At 46.7% G+C, this 14,642-nt stretch overlaps 1 protein-coding gene across 2 annotated transcripts in view; it reads left to right on the top strand.

The window, feature by feature from the left end:
• Pxdn (peroxidasin) overlaps positions 1–14,642 on the top strand; it is a 78,639-nt gene that overhangs the window by 34,870 nt on the left and 29,127 nt on the right. Inside the window, exons 3-9 of one of the 2 annotated variants that reach the window (XM_038320473.1) lie at positions 439–510; positions 4,446–4,517; positions 7,544–7,615; positions 7,935–8,006; positions 10,094–10,263; positions 10,526–10,643; positions 13,181–13,350. In XM_038320473.1, the coding sequence (XP_038176401.1) occupies positions 439–510; positions 4,446–4,517; positions 7,544–7,615; positions 7,935–8,006; positions 10,094–10,263; positions 10,526–10,643; positions 13,181–13,350 (746 nt within the window). The remainder of the gene's footprint in view (positions 1–438; positions 511–4,445; positions 4,518–7,543; positions 7,616–7,934; positions 8,007–10,093; positions 10,264–10,525; positions 10,644–13,180; positions 13,351–14,642) is intronic. The other variant, XM_038320474.1, reaches the window with a different exon arrangement.

Genomic DNA, 14,642 nt, shown 5'->3' on the forward strand with positions numbered 1-14,642 from the left:
ATAGAGCTTTGATCCTAGGGGTATGCAAATAAGGAACCAGGTCCTGAAGGGCAGAGTGAGAGGGAGGTGGCTCTGCACAGCTCCTCATTGTGGAAGAATGGCAGACCTCAGAGACAAACATCCTATTCAGTGTGGTAAAAGAGCCCTTAGTCCTGCCAGATCAGAGACACGGAAAAGTGGTTGTGGAAAGATGCATCCTCCAGTGTTTAGCAGATAGAGTTTACCTCTTTAATGTATATGACCATGGCAGAGAGAGGTAATCTGGTAACCATAGTAACTCAAGCTGGTTCCTGAGCTGGGATTCAATGACCACTGGCAGTAAGGTCTATATTTCATCATTTTCTGACCCTTTCAAGGCTACAGAAATCGTTTTCCCTAGTATAATTTGGAAACGTTTTTGATTGTTTTACAAACATCTCTTGGCATTTTCTTCCACAGGCTTCTCAACAATAACCAGATCAAGAGGATTCCCAGTGGTGCCTTTGAGGACCTGGAGAACTTAAAATACCTGTAAGTTGTGGGGCGGCTTTCAGCCCTGCAAATGTGCTGTCTGTCTTTAGAGTATTTAAACTTAGAAGCAAGGCTTGTCCTGTTTGTGGGTTACTGTAACGACACCATCCCACATGGTTTCAGTTTTAGGTGAGTGAGATTCTACAACATGTTTTCGTCTGTATAAGTGACAGCCACGCACATATGTACGGCCTTTGTGGGCCGGGTGCTATGACTTTCCGGGGTGGGCGGGGCAGTGCACACACAACCTCCTGGGGTATGAGCACTATGAGCACAGAGAAACGCATGCAGTAGCGAATGAGGTCTCAGCTGCTTTTCCAGCTGGAGGTGGGTTCTGGCTGTGAAGTGCTGATTTCTCTGGAGTGTCACTAACTTCCGGTAATGTTTTCATCGTTCTGATTTTTGCCTCTTTTGGTTTCTATCTAGTGAAGTGTTTTTTTTATTTGAATATTTACTTTTATGGTTCGGATCATCTCTTACTTGTTGAAGTCAGCTCTGAAGTTTAGAGAATCGTGACTCTTTTAAAAACATGTTTAAAAGCCAGGCGTGTTGTTTATGAGTCTACCACTTGAGGACCCCCTCAAGTTTAAGGTGAGCCTGAGGTCACAGAGGAATATCCTGTCTTGTACCAGCTTAGTACCCTGCCTAGGTGCTTAGTGTAAATGGGAAGGATTGAGGAAAACATGGTGTCCTATGGGTTGTGCCCAGAATAAGAATGATTCTTTTAGGACCTTAGCTGACTTCCCAAGGTGAGCCATTTTGTCAGTGAAATCCATACCATAATGCATGGAAACACCTTGAATTTGAGCTGATTTTCTTACAAACCGAGTAGTTTTTTTTCTCAGAGTTGATGTGTACTGGAAATGGGTTTTGACCGGAGCTGCCAGTGGACCTCCCTACAGCTCTGTTTACTGGAACACATTTTCCTCGGTGCCAGTGTTGTTTGCAAACCCTGCCCCCGGCTCCTCTGGCATAGACACTCCCGGGGCTGATGCTTGCAGCCAGGATGGCAGGCTTCTGCTCCCGACCTTTGCCGTTGACCTCCTCGCTGTTGCCGTCCCAGTTCTACCAGGGAGGATTGATTTCCTGGAAAGTGGAGTCAGCTGTTGCCAGCATTGCTGTGCATGCACCTGTATTTTAACGGTTTTATGTTTCATTTTATTTTTCCTTCTGAGAATACACACAGTCTCAGGAAGTTTGGGGTACTGTCTTCCACAATGCGCTGGCCTTACCCTTTGGCTGCTTCCCTTCCAAACAGCCATACTCTGGCTTCTCTCCTTCCCCTAGCTTAGAGTGGGGTCAGGACAGGAGGTCTCCATAGAGACGGTTACACCAGGTCACATAGGGAGACAGGCTGCCAAGACTGAAGCCTAATGCCTCCTGCAGTTTGCTTTGTGCAGGTCCCTGCTGGCTTCATCCTCCAGTTCCCTAGGATCACATTGGGAGAGCACATTGAACATCACTATAATAATAGTATTTTACATGTTTAAGAATATGTTTAGGGGCTGAAGAGATGGTTCAGCAGTTAAGAACACTGGCCGCTCATCTAGAGGACCCAGGTTCAAGTCCCAGAACCCACAGGGCAGCTCACAAATGTCTATAACTCCAGTTCGAGGGATTCTGACACCCTCACACAAGGCGTACACCAACTCACATAAAATAAATAAATAAATATTTTTAAAAAGGAAAATGTTTATGTCTAAAGTTTTATTATTTCAGCCTTGTGGATATTTGGTTAATTTTTTTTTTAACTTTGCATAGTCCTTATTTTCTGGACTGCCATTACTTCTCTTCAGGCACTGGCCACCTGCTTCATTTCTTGATTCCCCAGTGATGAGATGGGAGCTTGAGACAGAGTGCACGGTACAAGGATCAGGCGTAAAATCAGAAATTACAATGAATTATTAGAACATCAACTTTTTTTTTATTCTTAAGGAAATGTATTGTGCTCCAGTGTCTTTTTGTTTTTAAATGTCTTGTTTTGTGGTACTGGGCATGGAATCCAGAGATTTGCCCCTCTACCTTTGAGCTGTACCCCCAGTACCACTAGCGTCTTTATAAACACACACATTCATATATATTAGTTGGATTGAATTATTTACACACGCCTCAGAAGGACTCCGTCTCTCTGCATTAGAAGAAGTCAACATTTTTTGGTATTTTGCTCTAAGAAGTGGACACAGGAGGCTGTGGTAACTCAGGCCTAAGAAGTGGACATGTACCAGGAAGTTCCTAAAACCCTTGTGCATAGTTATTTAGCTCAGCGATTCTGTCCATTCAAGAAATTGGGGCACAGAAAGGTTGAGTTTTTACTATAGGTGCATGGTTTCAAAGAGCCTGGAGGACCAGTTCCTGACAGGCTTTTGTTGTAGATGCTGGGGACAGGCAGGTCCTGGGTGGTTGTGCTAATGTTTATGGTTCTTTGGGGGCCACTTTAGTTATTCTCATGGAAGGAAGGGGTGAGACCCTTTGAGAAGGACCAGTCCCATGAAGTGGGTCCTGGACATGTCGTACCCCAAGAATTAAGGCAAAGAATGCTGTCTGTTTTTAATTTTATTTCCCTTTTCTCACATATCTTTTTGTTTGTTGCTATTCATATTTTTTAGTTTTTATTTTCTATGTTTACTAATGTTAGCTCACAAAGGGCTGGGTTTTATTATGGTGTCTTCATACACAGGTGTCATGACGCTTTCTCATTTGTTCCTAGACGCCATTGCCCTCAGTGTGCCTTCTCTCCCACTGGCTTCCCCCTCCCTCAACCCCAACTTCTGCTCTGTCCTTACCGAAATTCATTACCCCCTCTGCTTCCCACCTCCCTTAAGGTCCCATTCTCTGCTTCCATGATATCCTTTTTAATTTCATCATACAACACACACACACACGCATGCACGCACGCACACACACACACCCTTGATGTGTGTTTATGGAAACTATCTGAACATAGTAGTAATAGTAGATACTGAGCCATCAGCTTGAAGTGTAAGTTTCTCCTGGTAGGGAGTTTGCCTTTGACTTGACTTCTGCTTGAGTCACAAATGAGGACAAACAATTTATAAAAAAGGACGCAGCAGACCCACCAATCCTGGAGGCCAGGGGAATCATTTCTAACTCATAGTGCCCTCCAGAGCCACCAGGGTGGGTGCTAAGGGACAGTGCAGGCCTGGCTTGTCCACATGTTGAGATGTCACACTGAGGTAGCTCCAGCACACATGCTGGGTGGCTCCTTCGGGAACTGTGGCACTTCACAGTGGCAATCCTTGCCTATGCTGAGTCAGGTTGGGTTTCTCTGCAGAGGATCAGGTCACCCTTCATGCAGAACAAAGGCAAAGGAACCTATGGGAGGATAATTGTATCCTGCTCCCATGGATTGTTGAAAGACCCTGAGTTAGGAATGTAACACAATGCTCCTGTTAGCATGAATACAATTGTTTGTCTTAATTTCGACCATCTAGAAATATAAAGTCCCTTCTTAAATTATAGGCCAATCCAAACAGACTCTGTAGCACACATGACTCTTAGGAAGGAGTCATCTGCTGTATAGAAGAGTGGGCTCTGGGTGGGAGAGGAATTCAAGACACCCTGTTTTTCCAGAGCTGTGCTGGTGTTTCTATTTCGTTGAAAGCGCTGGCTGTGATCTTACAGTCAGTGCCTTGTACATGTGTAGAGAAATCATTTTATCTTCCCAGGCTTGGAAGCAGATGTCAGGACCTCAGTAGACACATAGGAGAATCTGTGGACCCCCTTGCTCTTGATCCTTGAAGTGTAAGAGAAGTTGACTATTGAGAGTGGCCTGGTACCCGCAGCGGAATGTCTTGTTTGTGCCCTCCTGCAGTCATTGATTTTAAACTGTTTTCCTTGTGTCCGCTCAGTTCTTCCCCCCCCTGGAGGTGAGCGCTCATGTGTATGCTAATACTCCTCCATGTTTCTTGTTTCAGCTATTTGTACAAGAATGAGATCCAGTCAATTGACAGGCAAGCATTTAAGGGACTTGCCTCTCTAGAGCAACTGTAAGTGTCCCCTCCCTGCCATCTGCCTTCCTGCCTCCCCTAGGGACAGATGACTGATTGCATGGTGCATGTCTGTACTTCCCGGGGTGCAGGGAGGATGTGCATGATGAGGAGAAGCAGCAGTGGGCGTTTCTCACCCACCTTGCTACCCTGCGCCCACCTGAGAGCAGACATTGCTGTGTTTCATCTCTGCACCAGAGCCTGGCCCTGGGTTCGCCATTTACAGGAACAGGAACATAACTTGCTTTCCTGTCTAACAGTAAGAAATTCGGTATTCACATGGTGGTGGAAACACAGACATGCAAACAAGCCCAAGCTAGATTCTGTTGTGGTAGGAGTGTCCAGCAGAAGACAGGTCTGTGTTCAGAGCCATGTGCGGTTTCGGCCATGGTGCCATTCTTTTGGAGAACACATGCCTTTGTAGGTGCTGAGTGTGCCAAAATGCCCTCTGTTTCCTTAGCCATATATGAACTTGCACTTTGTTATAAAATAAGTCATTGTGCTTTTTGTTTTGTTTTGTTTTGTTTTTATCTGCATGAGGTTCCAGTAAAGTTGCGAAGGATTTTCTGGTTTATGTGTCTGGCTAGCCACCTTCCACTCAGTAAGCTGAGGCAATCCTTGTGGGATTTTAGGCTATCTTGGCTTTACAATTTCATGGACGGAAAACAGCTGTTAAATGTACTGACGGAGTAGCCTTGCTCTCTAGTCCTGTGCCTGTTCCCGTGTTTTCCTGGAGGACCGGTGCACCTGGATTGGGGAAGCAGCAGGCAGGGCCATGTGCTGCAGCAGCCCGCGTGGTACACCTCTATCCACATAGGACCTTAGTCAGTAGACAGATCTGGGAGCCTAGGGAGGGGCACCCACGTGTTCAGAAGAGGTTATTTGTAAGGCCTTGGATAAATTTCTTCAGACAGATGAAACAATGAATCTAGGTTCATTGCAAAAACTCTTGGAAATCTGGAGACTTGGCTGATATGGGCGTTTACAGTTTACAAAGGGGCACATTCTGTTTTCACGATGTCATCCTGGTACTAAGCTGGCAGCGAGTCCAGTGACAGAGCCCAGCCAGGGGGAATAAAGAGCAAGAGGGTTTGAGTGGCTCTCATGAAGTAGCCAGTGAGGCTTTCTGGTGACAGGGAGCCGCATCCTGAGACAGCAGGGGTTTTAGAAAACCCCACACTAGGGGAGGCAGGTTGCTGCTGCTGGGGTTCAGCTTTCTTTCTGAGAACTGAGTGCCATAGTGGACTTGGGGACAAAAGACCCCTTGCAGGCGTGGCCAGGCACTGTGTGAGGTCTGTGTGGAGTCTGCCACTGGGAAGAGAGTGCCTGCTGGCTCTACCTCAGACTTTCTTCCCTCGCCTGCAGAAGTTGCAGGCCCTAGTCACTCAGCAGGGACAGTGGGAACCCTGAGGCTGGGAAAGCCTGAGTGGAGAGCCCTGGGACGGTGCTGGGATCCGCTGTGCATTTTCAAATCGGTCCTCAGGGGACCCTCATCATCCTCTCAGTGCCACACACTGAGTCAGCAATGGTGCTCCATTTCCACGAGGAGTCACTCCCTGCCCTCCATTTTCTCAGGCGTTCCGTGAAGGCTGATGGTGCCCAGATTCTACCTGGAGCCCCAGCAGTCCAGAGGTTTGCAAACTCTGAAAACCACTGTCCCTGGTGCTTCTTAGGGCAGGATGTCTGAGGCCCACCTGTCCACACTTCACACAGGATAAAGGGCTTTGAACACAAACCGTGCTACCTGCCCTGGGAGTCTCAAATATCCCACTTTTGTTCCTGCCTGTTCTTCCAGCTTAGCTCAGGACTCACAGGTTCAACCAGAGACCCCCCAGCAGCTCCCCAGTGTTGGCAGTTCGTGAGAGCCCCCGGGGCGTGGGGACTGTAAGGAACTGGTCACAGCTTCCTAGCACACACCAGGCACACATGATGGGGACTGAGGATTTCTCTTTGGTCCTGCCTCCTTTGGTATTCTTGCATCAGATTCAGTGCTGGAGATATCACTGACCTCAATGTTCTTTCTCTTTCTTGTCTTACAAACACATTGTCACATGGGAGTGAGGGGTACACTCCTGCACTCGAGGAGGGTCAGGGGGCCATGGTGCTGTGTGCCCAAGGAAGGAGAGGCAGACTGTAGACTGTGGCCCCCAGAGTTTAGGAGGCTCTGGGTTAGTTATGCCTGGGGAGTGGCCAGGGGAAGAAACTCGTCTGGGAACCCAGAAGTCATGCTAATCTCGGAGCTAATAAAAATGAGTTTGGAGAACAAGGCTTTATGTGGAGTTGTGGTGAACTAGGCTGCGTGTTGGCTCCGCTGCTTGTTTCTATCTCTGGCCCTTGGTTGAACAGAAGTGTCTGTTACCATGGCTACCTGCATGAAGGCTTTTCTCTAGGCCAATGAAGTCTTGGGTAGGAAAGATGACCAATGTTTTACTGAGCGAAAAAAGTCCCACCAGCTTTCAAAATGAGTGAACTAGCATTCGGGAGAATGGAATTGTAAATTGTTTGAACTAAGGAGACATCTTAAATAGAAAGGAGTATGGACTCTGGGTATCCTGTATGACCAAGAACCCCAGGGAAGTTCACCAAGTCATCTCATCTCTTGCCTGGGTGCCTGTTTCTATAACTACTGTGTTCTAAGTGTCACATGGAAGCATTGGCCACTTAGAGTGCAGAAGTCCCATGCACGACCATGGTCAGGGGTTCTGTCTGCTAGGCTGCTTTTGGTTCTTCCTTGTTACCTGTTGCTGGGTCTTTTATAGATTGATGTGAAGTGGCTGGGCCACTATCCCGACCACGTGGGTTCATGGAGACCCAGGGCTTGCTAAGTCCTGAGGTATCACCTGTGGGTTAAGCGACTATAAGACAGCCTGCCTGCTCTCACCTGTGTCTTCCTGTCTCCACACCTGTACAGAGCACGGGGCAATACCTAGTGACCTGTGGATGTGTGGAAAAAATGTCGGAGCCAAAAATCTGGGTTGTAAAGTTCGGTAGGTCATTCACATTGTGCCGCTTCTTCAATCCCCCAGGTACCTACACTTCAATCAGATAGAAACTCTGGACCCAGAATCCTTCCAGCACCTGCCGAAGCTGGAGAGATTGTGAGTTAAGCTTCTCTCTTTAATTTGTAGTCGGGGCCCATCTCATGCTGCCGGAGCGGTCAACGTTTGCTTGAAACTCCTTGGTCTAAAATTGATCTCTTGGCTATTAATCAGAAGTAGGCATCTGGGCCTGGTAATAAAATAGGAAAGAGGTCCAGTTATTTCCTGACCTGAAGCACATGCCTATCAAATTCACTCATACTAAGCAAACACAATCGATGAGACATGTGACCTCTTGGACTCCTTTTTTGCATGCTTAGGAAGTTTCGTGTATTTGTTTGTTTCTCATTTAGCTTTGTTCTGTTTTCTCTTTCCACAGATTTTTACACAACAACCGTATCACACACTTGGTTCCTGGGACATTCAGCCACTTGGAGTCCATGAAAAGGCTGTAAGTGTGCTTTTGGGTGTCTGCTGCCTGCAGTGTCTGGGGGGTGCCCTCTCTCTTAGTTCATTCATCTGGATCGTTCTCTGGTCTGGCCAAAGAATCTCCAGCTTCAGAAAAGTCTTCAGAGACATCTAAATGCCGGGAAGGTGGGCCTGTTGAGTCTATTTCCGTGTGAAGAGGCGGGCAGATGACTCACGTGTACCAGCAGGCTGGTCCGCTAATAAGGATCTTGAGACAGTGTTTAAAATGACGTTTAAATTGCCTTGATTAAGTTTTAATTGCAAGGTACATATTTTATTGGTGAGGATGACAGATTGGAAGCATCCTCATGTGTAGGCTTCCAGTTCCTTTTCTTGAAGTTCGTTTACCTGAGTAAACACACTGGTGCCTACTCGGTTTTCTTTTAAGGCCTCCTGAAATCAGCTTTGCATACTTATTATGATAATAGAATCAAGGTATTTTAGTATTCATGGAATTTTTTAACAACCTTGATTGTTGTCCTGTGGTCTCTGTAGAGCACTTGCCCAGTTAAGGTGTTACTGAACTGTTCAGTGTCTCTAATGGGCTCCAGTGCTTATGACTTCATCTCTGAGTAAGCTGTTGTGTTATTGTCCATGACTCAAAACCTCTTTCTTCAGAAAAGAAATTACCAGGCAAAGTGAATCCACGTTCAGGGTAGGAAGATAGGACGAAAACTCTTATCTCTGGTGGATAAGTGGAGAGGAAGACGTTGCCACATATATGTCAGGAGGGCCCAAGGCAAAGAATGGGGTGACCAGTAGCTTGCAGATGGATTTCCCCATGTACAGCTGCTCTTTTAGAGGAATGCCAGCCCTTCTAACCCAACACATTCCTTATCTGGATGGCTCTGCACTGCTCAAACATGAACGTCCTATATTTGGAGATCAAGGCTAAGTTCATAATAGTTGCCCTTTGCCCTCACTGAAAGGCCCACTTCCAAGGAGCAGTCAAGATGGTATGTGACCTTCTTCTAGCTCACTCAGATGGCTGGGGTAGACTGGGCACGTGTGCCGTGCTGAATTGCCCATCCAGACTCACCCATTGGTCCTGTTTTGACTGTAGGGTCTTGCTATTCAGAAGTGGATTGCAGACTGGGTATCCCAGTAAGCGACGGCTCTTGTCCAACCCAGTGCCCATTTCTTACCTGAGCTTGGGGTGGTACATCTTGTTTGCCATATTTCTGCCAGGGGATATTGATTTGTGGAGTAGTACCAGTTCTGGGTCCCTGTCTCCTCTGAACTAATGCCCTGGACAAATGTGAAATAAGCATTTGTCTTGTCCCAGGGTACCAGGTTGTGGAGTGTGTACCTCATAGTGGTTTTATCCAGAATTCAATCCCCTGATTGATCATGCTCCCCAGCTAGTTCCTGTCCCTCTTAGGGTGGGAATGGCTTGCCTCTTTACATCTGATAATATTCAGACTGTGTGTCTCATGGCCTATCAGGTCCCCACCTGAACCCCAAAGGCCTTGCCTTTGTGTGGAACAATTTTCACAGTGAGGGATCCTGCCAGCTCAGCTACAGAGGCAGAGCTTGTCACCACAGTGCTGTTAACCTGGAGCTGCCTCAGCCATGAGATAGAACTCTGCTGTTCGATGCTCCCATAGATATAAACTATTCTGGAGTATTGTTGTGACCTGTCACTGACTCTCAGGAAAGTCTGTGACTTGTCTAACTCATGCTTGTCGTGTGTTTTGTTTGTTTGCTTTGCTTTTGCTGTGTTTGGATTGAACCTAGGGCTTCCAGCATGGCTGGCAAATGTTCTCCTACTGGTTTAAATCCAGAACCCATTCCTGGGTTTGAAGCTAACTGTTTGGTCAGTGGTTGACTTTACTTCTTCACTACTTCTCAGGGCTTTAGACTCTCAGGCTTTTCTGTAGATACTTGACCATTACCATCTCTCTCAGCCCTTTTGATTCTTTCCTATGAAAACTAATTCTTTGCATGATCAACGCCCAAATGCTCATCATCTTTGGCATCCCTTGAGGCTCCAGAACCTGGCGGTTGATCTACCTAGGATGGGTCAAAGTCTCCTTAACTCCTGGATATCTTCATGGCTTCTTTCCCTAGGCGATTGGACTCAAATGCACTTCACTGTGACTGTGAAATACTGTGGTTGGCAGATCTGCTGAAGACCTACGCCCAGTCTGGGAATGCGCAGGCAGCAGCCACCTGTGAGTATCCGAGACGCATCCAAGGACGCTCTGTGGCGACCATCACTCCAGAAGAGCTGAACTGTGGTGAGTGGGTCCTGGAATCCCTGCTGAAGGACCAGTATGACCCCAGGAGTCCAGATTTACCCCAGATATTGCGGATGGACTGACTTGTCTTCTGTCATAGAAGACTGAAATTTGGGAAAGGCAGAGTATCATTTTTGCAGGAGTGTCTGTGTTGAGATGTGTATTTGGGCCTTGCAGTATCACCTGGCCATGAGGATTATGATTTGGGTTCCCATCTGTGTGAGCCTCATGTTTCTCCATGGTGTTCATTTCTTGCATGTAGAACGGCCCCGGATCACATCAGAGCCACAGGACGCAGATGTCACATCAGGGAACACAGTGTACTTTACCTGCAGGGCTGAGGGCAACCCCAAACCTGAGATCATCTGGCTTCGAAACAAGTGAGTTGTATGTAGAGCAGAAATGTCCCTGAAGCCCTGGGGGCCATATCAGGAGCCCATGTACTCCCATAGGGCTCCCCATCATTGACAGACACCTTCCCCTTCTATGTAGGGAGAGGGAAAGGAAGAAAAGATTCCATACCTTCCCTCTTCCACATAGCAGCTGCCTGGAAGACACTTTTGAGCCTGAGTTACTGGGAGAAGGCCTTTCTCCCCACTGGGACTCATTCCTTGTAGGCTACAGGTCTCTTTCCCCTGGTCTATCACTGACCTGGCAGCATTCTGGAACTTTCTTACCCCATCAAGTGGGAGCTGGGGAAATGTTGTATGTTTATTCATGCCCAGGCCTCTAGTGTTTCAAGAGTTAGCAAGGTTTTGGACCTGAGCCATGATGATGGACTTCCTGGGGTTAGAGGCAGTTGATGTCATTAGTCCATTTCTTCTTTGAGACCTGAGTTTGCAGGCTATGAGGAGTCTACACAGCCCCTCTTGGGCTTCCCGAGCCTTGTCCTGAGTAAATGAGCTTCACTTCATTCTGCAAGCATGGCTGTAACTGCCTCTCACCTTGTAGCAGTTGTTCATGGACGGCAGAAGAGGTTGTCTGCATGCTGGCACTTGGGCCCAGATGTGGGAGCATACCTCCAGCTGGATCTGAGAGCTGGGTGTTGGGTTCAGTGTGGGAGGGGAACAGGCAGAGAGTAGGGGAGAGGGGTTGGAGCAGGCACTAATGATTATGATGTAGGACAGACCGAGTCTAGAATAAGGTCAATATGCCTAGGGATAGGACTTGTCTGTGGTGACATGAAGCATTTTTAAACTTAGATTTTGAAGGTGAAATCCTTAGAGGGAAATCCTGAACACAAAAGCCTCATGTAATTGCCTCATATTTATTTGTGCCAAGAGTGAGGATTGCACTCATGGTCTGGCTCGCAGTGTGTTCATGCCAAACTCACTGGCTGTGTCCAGCCTTTGGGAAGCAGAGAGGCCTCCTTGAGAACATCACTAGCCGTGCTCAGGAACAGAAGGTTCAGACACTGACTGTCAAGTTATCCTTGTTCCAGCAGAGACCCAGATTCCACAGCCAACAGGAACCTCTCTTAGGTAAAGTTTTGTTGACAGACAAAGCAATAGGAGAGTGGACCCCTCAACGTTTGAGAGCATTCGGGGGCACAGTGGAAAGGTGCAACAGAGTCCTGAGGACCACAGAATTGTGCCAGGTTTTGAGTTGGTCACATTGATCTTGGATCCAAGCTGTACAGGGGAGAAATGTGAGAGACATTCATCCTTTAAAAACCTCCATGTCTTAGGTGGTTCTGGGCTGATGGGAGTGCAAATCCAGGGCAGACTCCAGGAGGGTTTCTAAAGTGTTAGAATGTTGACAGAGTTTTCTGCCCTGCCCGGTTCCCACAGTCGTTATGTCCCAAAGAAAATCACACAGAGGTCTACATTAGTTATAAACTGATTGGCTCATTAGCTCAGGTTTCTTATTAACTCTTATAACTTACATTAGCCCATTATTCTTATCTGTGTTAGCCACATGACTCAATACCTTTTTCAGTGGGGCAGATCACATCTTGCTTCTTCTGTGTCTGGACAGGACTCCAGAGGTAGCTTCCCTCTTCCCAGAATTCTCCTGTTCTCATTTACCCACCTCTACTTCCTATCTGGTTGTCCTGCCTATACTTCCTGCCTGGCTACTGGCCAACCAGTGTTTATTTAAAATATAATTGACAGAATATAGACAATTGTGCCGTACCGTTGTGTTAGACTGGGGAGGCGCATCGGTATGGCTCAAGCCCTTCATACCTTTAGTTTGTAAATGGAAGACATGATGCTTAAGTTAAAAATACAAAACTAAACATGGCAAGGCCTGCCCTCTGGTGCTGGCTCTGGTGCCAGCTCTGCTTGCTGCTCACTGACAGAGGTTCCCTGGCATTCTTGCTGCTGACCCACATGCACCCGGGGGTTGTTGCCTCCAAGGAGACCGAGTCAGAAGCATGCCCAGATGAAGGAGCTAAGAGAGGAGCCCTGGAGGTGGTTTTGCTTGTTGGAGGCAGAATTTCATGCATTTCAGGTTGGGCTCTAACTTGCTGTGGAGTGGAGGAGGACCTTGAAGTTCTGATCCTTCTGTCTCTACCTCTCAAGTACTAAGATTATAGGTATGGGAGTAATAACTAGCTTCTTGCTTTTAATTATATAAAACTATGTTTCTACGTTTAAAAAAATTACAAAAATAAGGGAAATATTTTATTTGCATTCTCCACTAGGTTAATGTTTTTCTTGTTTGGAATTAGTACCACATTCAAGCATTTAGACTGGGCATGTAATCATGAACACATACGTGTACTTTCCTAGACCTGACTGCTAAATCACAGTTGCTGACGGGGACATATCTGGAAGGCCGTCGCTCTTGTTCTCTGGGCCTGGCATGTGTCACCTGCTTTCCAGAGCTTTAGAGCCCACTGTAGGACTGACCCCTGGGGGGGGGGGTACAATATCTGCTTGAGTTGTGAGCACACCGGTTTCTGTCTCCATAGTAATGAGCTGAGCATGAAGGCAGATTCACGCTTAAACTTACTGGATGATGGCACGCTGATGATCCAGAACACGCAGGAGGCAGATGAGGGCGTCTACCAGTGCATGGCAAAAAATGTGGCTGGCGAGGCAAAAACCCACGAAGTGACCCTCAGGTACTTGGGGTCTCCAGGTGAGTGAGTATGTCGCATGTGACGGTCACCCTAACCACCTTCTTGCTCCTTTCTTTGCACTCCAACTCAATGAAGTCTGCAATGGTAAAGTTCCCATGCCAAGTGACTCACAGGATTCCTGAAACGTAGGTCATATAGGTCATTCTAACCTGCCTCAGACCCATGGCTGCCCTGCTCTGAGTTACTACCACAGGTAAGACATGGCCATGGAACCCGGAGAGGCTGCCGTGCCTCACTGCAGGTCCCTGCACAGCCACATCAAATGCATGCTTTGGGGCACTAAGGCCTCTGTTTGCCAAGGGCTTTAATTATTCAAAGTAAACTTTAAAATACTGATTTTTATTTAGCATACCAATGCTGAAGGTGCTTGAATATAATATTTAAAGTGTAAAAAGTCTGTCCAAACCAGAGGAAGCACAGCTGTGGCCTTTACACCTCTGCTACACAGGCCCAGTCCTTGGCCTGTGTTAACTGTGGAGCCAGACACTGGAACACCATAACCCAGCAGTTCTCAACCTATGGGTCACAATCTCTTTGGGATCGTTTTTGTTTGCTTGTTTTCTTTTCTTTTCTTTTTTTTGTTTTTAGAGACAGGGTTTCCCTGTAGTTTCTAGAGCCTTTCCTGGAACTAGCTCTTGTAGACCAGGCTGGCCTCGAATTCAGAGATCCCGCCTGCCTCTGCCTCCCCAGTGCTGGGATTAAAGGCGTGCGCCACCACCGCCCGGCCTGTTTGTTTTCATTTTTTGTTTTGTTTTACTTTAAAGAAAAACAGCATAGAACATAATCTATTTACTAACTTATAGCCTAGGATGATCTAATGCCCACAAGGAAAGCTGTATATAGAGTCTCAACAGAAACTAGAAATGCCTCCTGCTACTTATGTCAAATTTTGCAAAAACAGTTTTTGGAGTGTTTTTTTCCTTTGGATTCCATGTTTATGGATAAGAGTTGTGGACCCAAAAGAAATAACACAGGAGTTAAAAAAACAATAAAAGATACCTGTACATATGTCTTAATACAGACTTAAGAAATTTTGTGTAGTTTGAGTTTCAAGAAGGGTAGCTTCCCACACAAGGATGTATGCAGCTTCTGCTCTTATATCCCATGACTACCTCTCTCCAGGTAGACTGCCAATGTCTGCTGCAGTCCCACTGTGTGAAAACCTTCCTAGCAGACATACTAGCAAAGGTGTAGATTCCCCCCACTAGATTTAGAGTTGACACTATTTGCATTTTTCTTTCTGTGATGCAAGGGATATTTTTATATGGTTTAAATTTACCCTGCAATTTCT

The sequence above is a fragment of the Arvicola amphibius genome, chromosome 2 (genome assembly GCF_903992535.2).
Source record: "Arvicola amphibius chromosome 2, mArvAmp1.2, whole genome shotgun sequence".
NCBI classification, from domain to species: Eukaryota; Metazoa; Chordata; class Mammalia; order Rodentia; family Cricetidae; genus Arvicola; species Arvicola amphibius.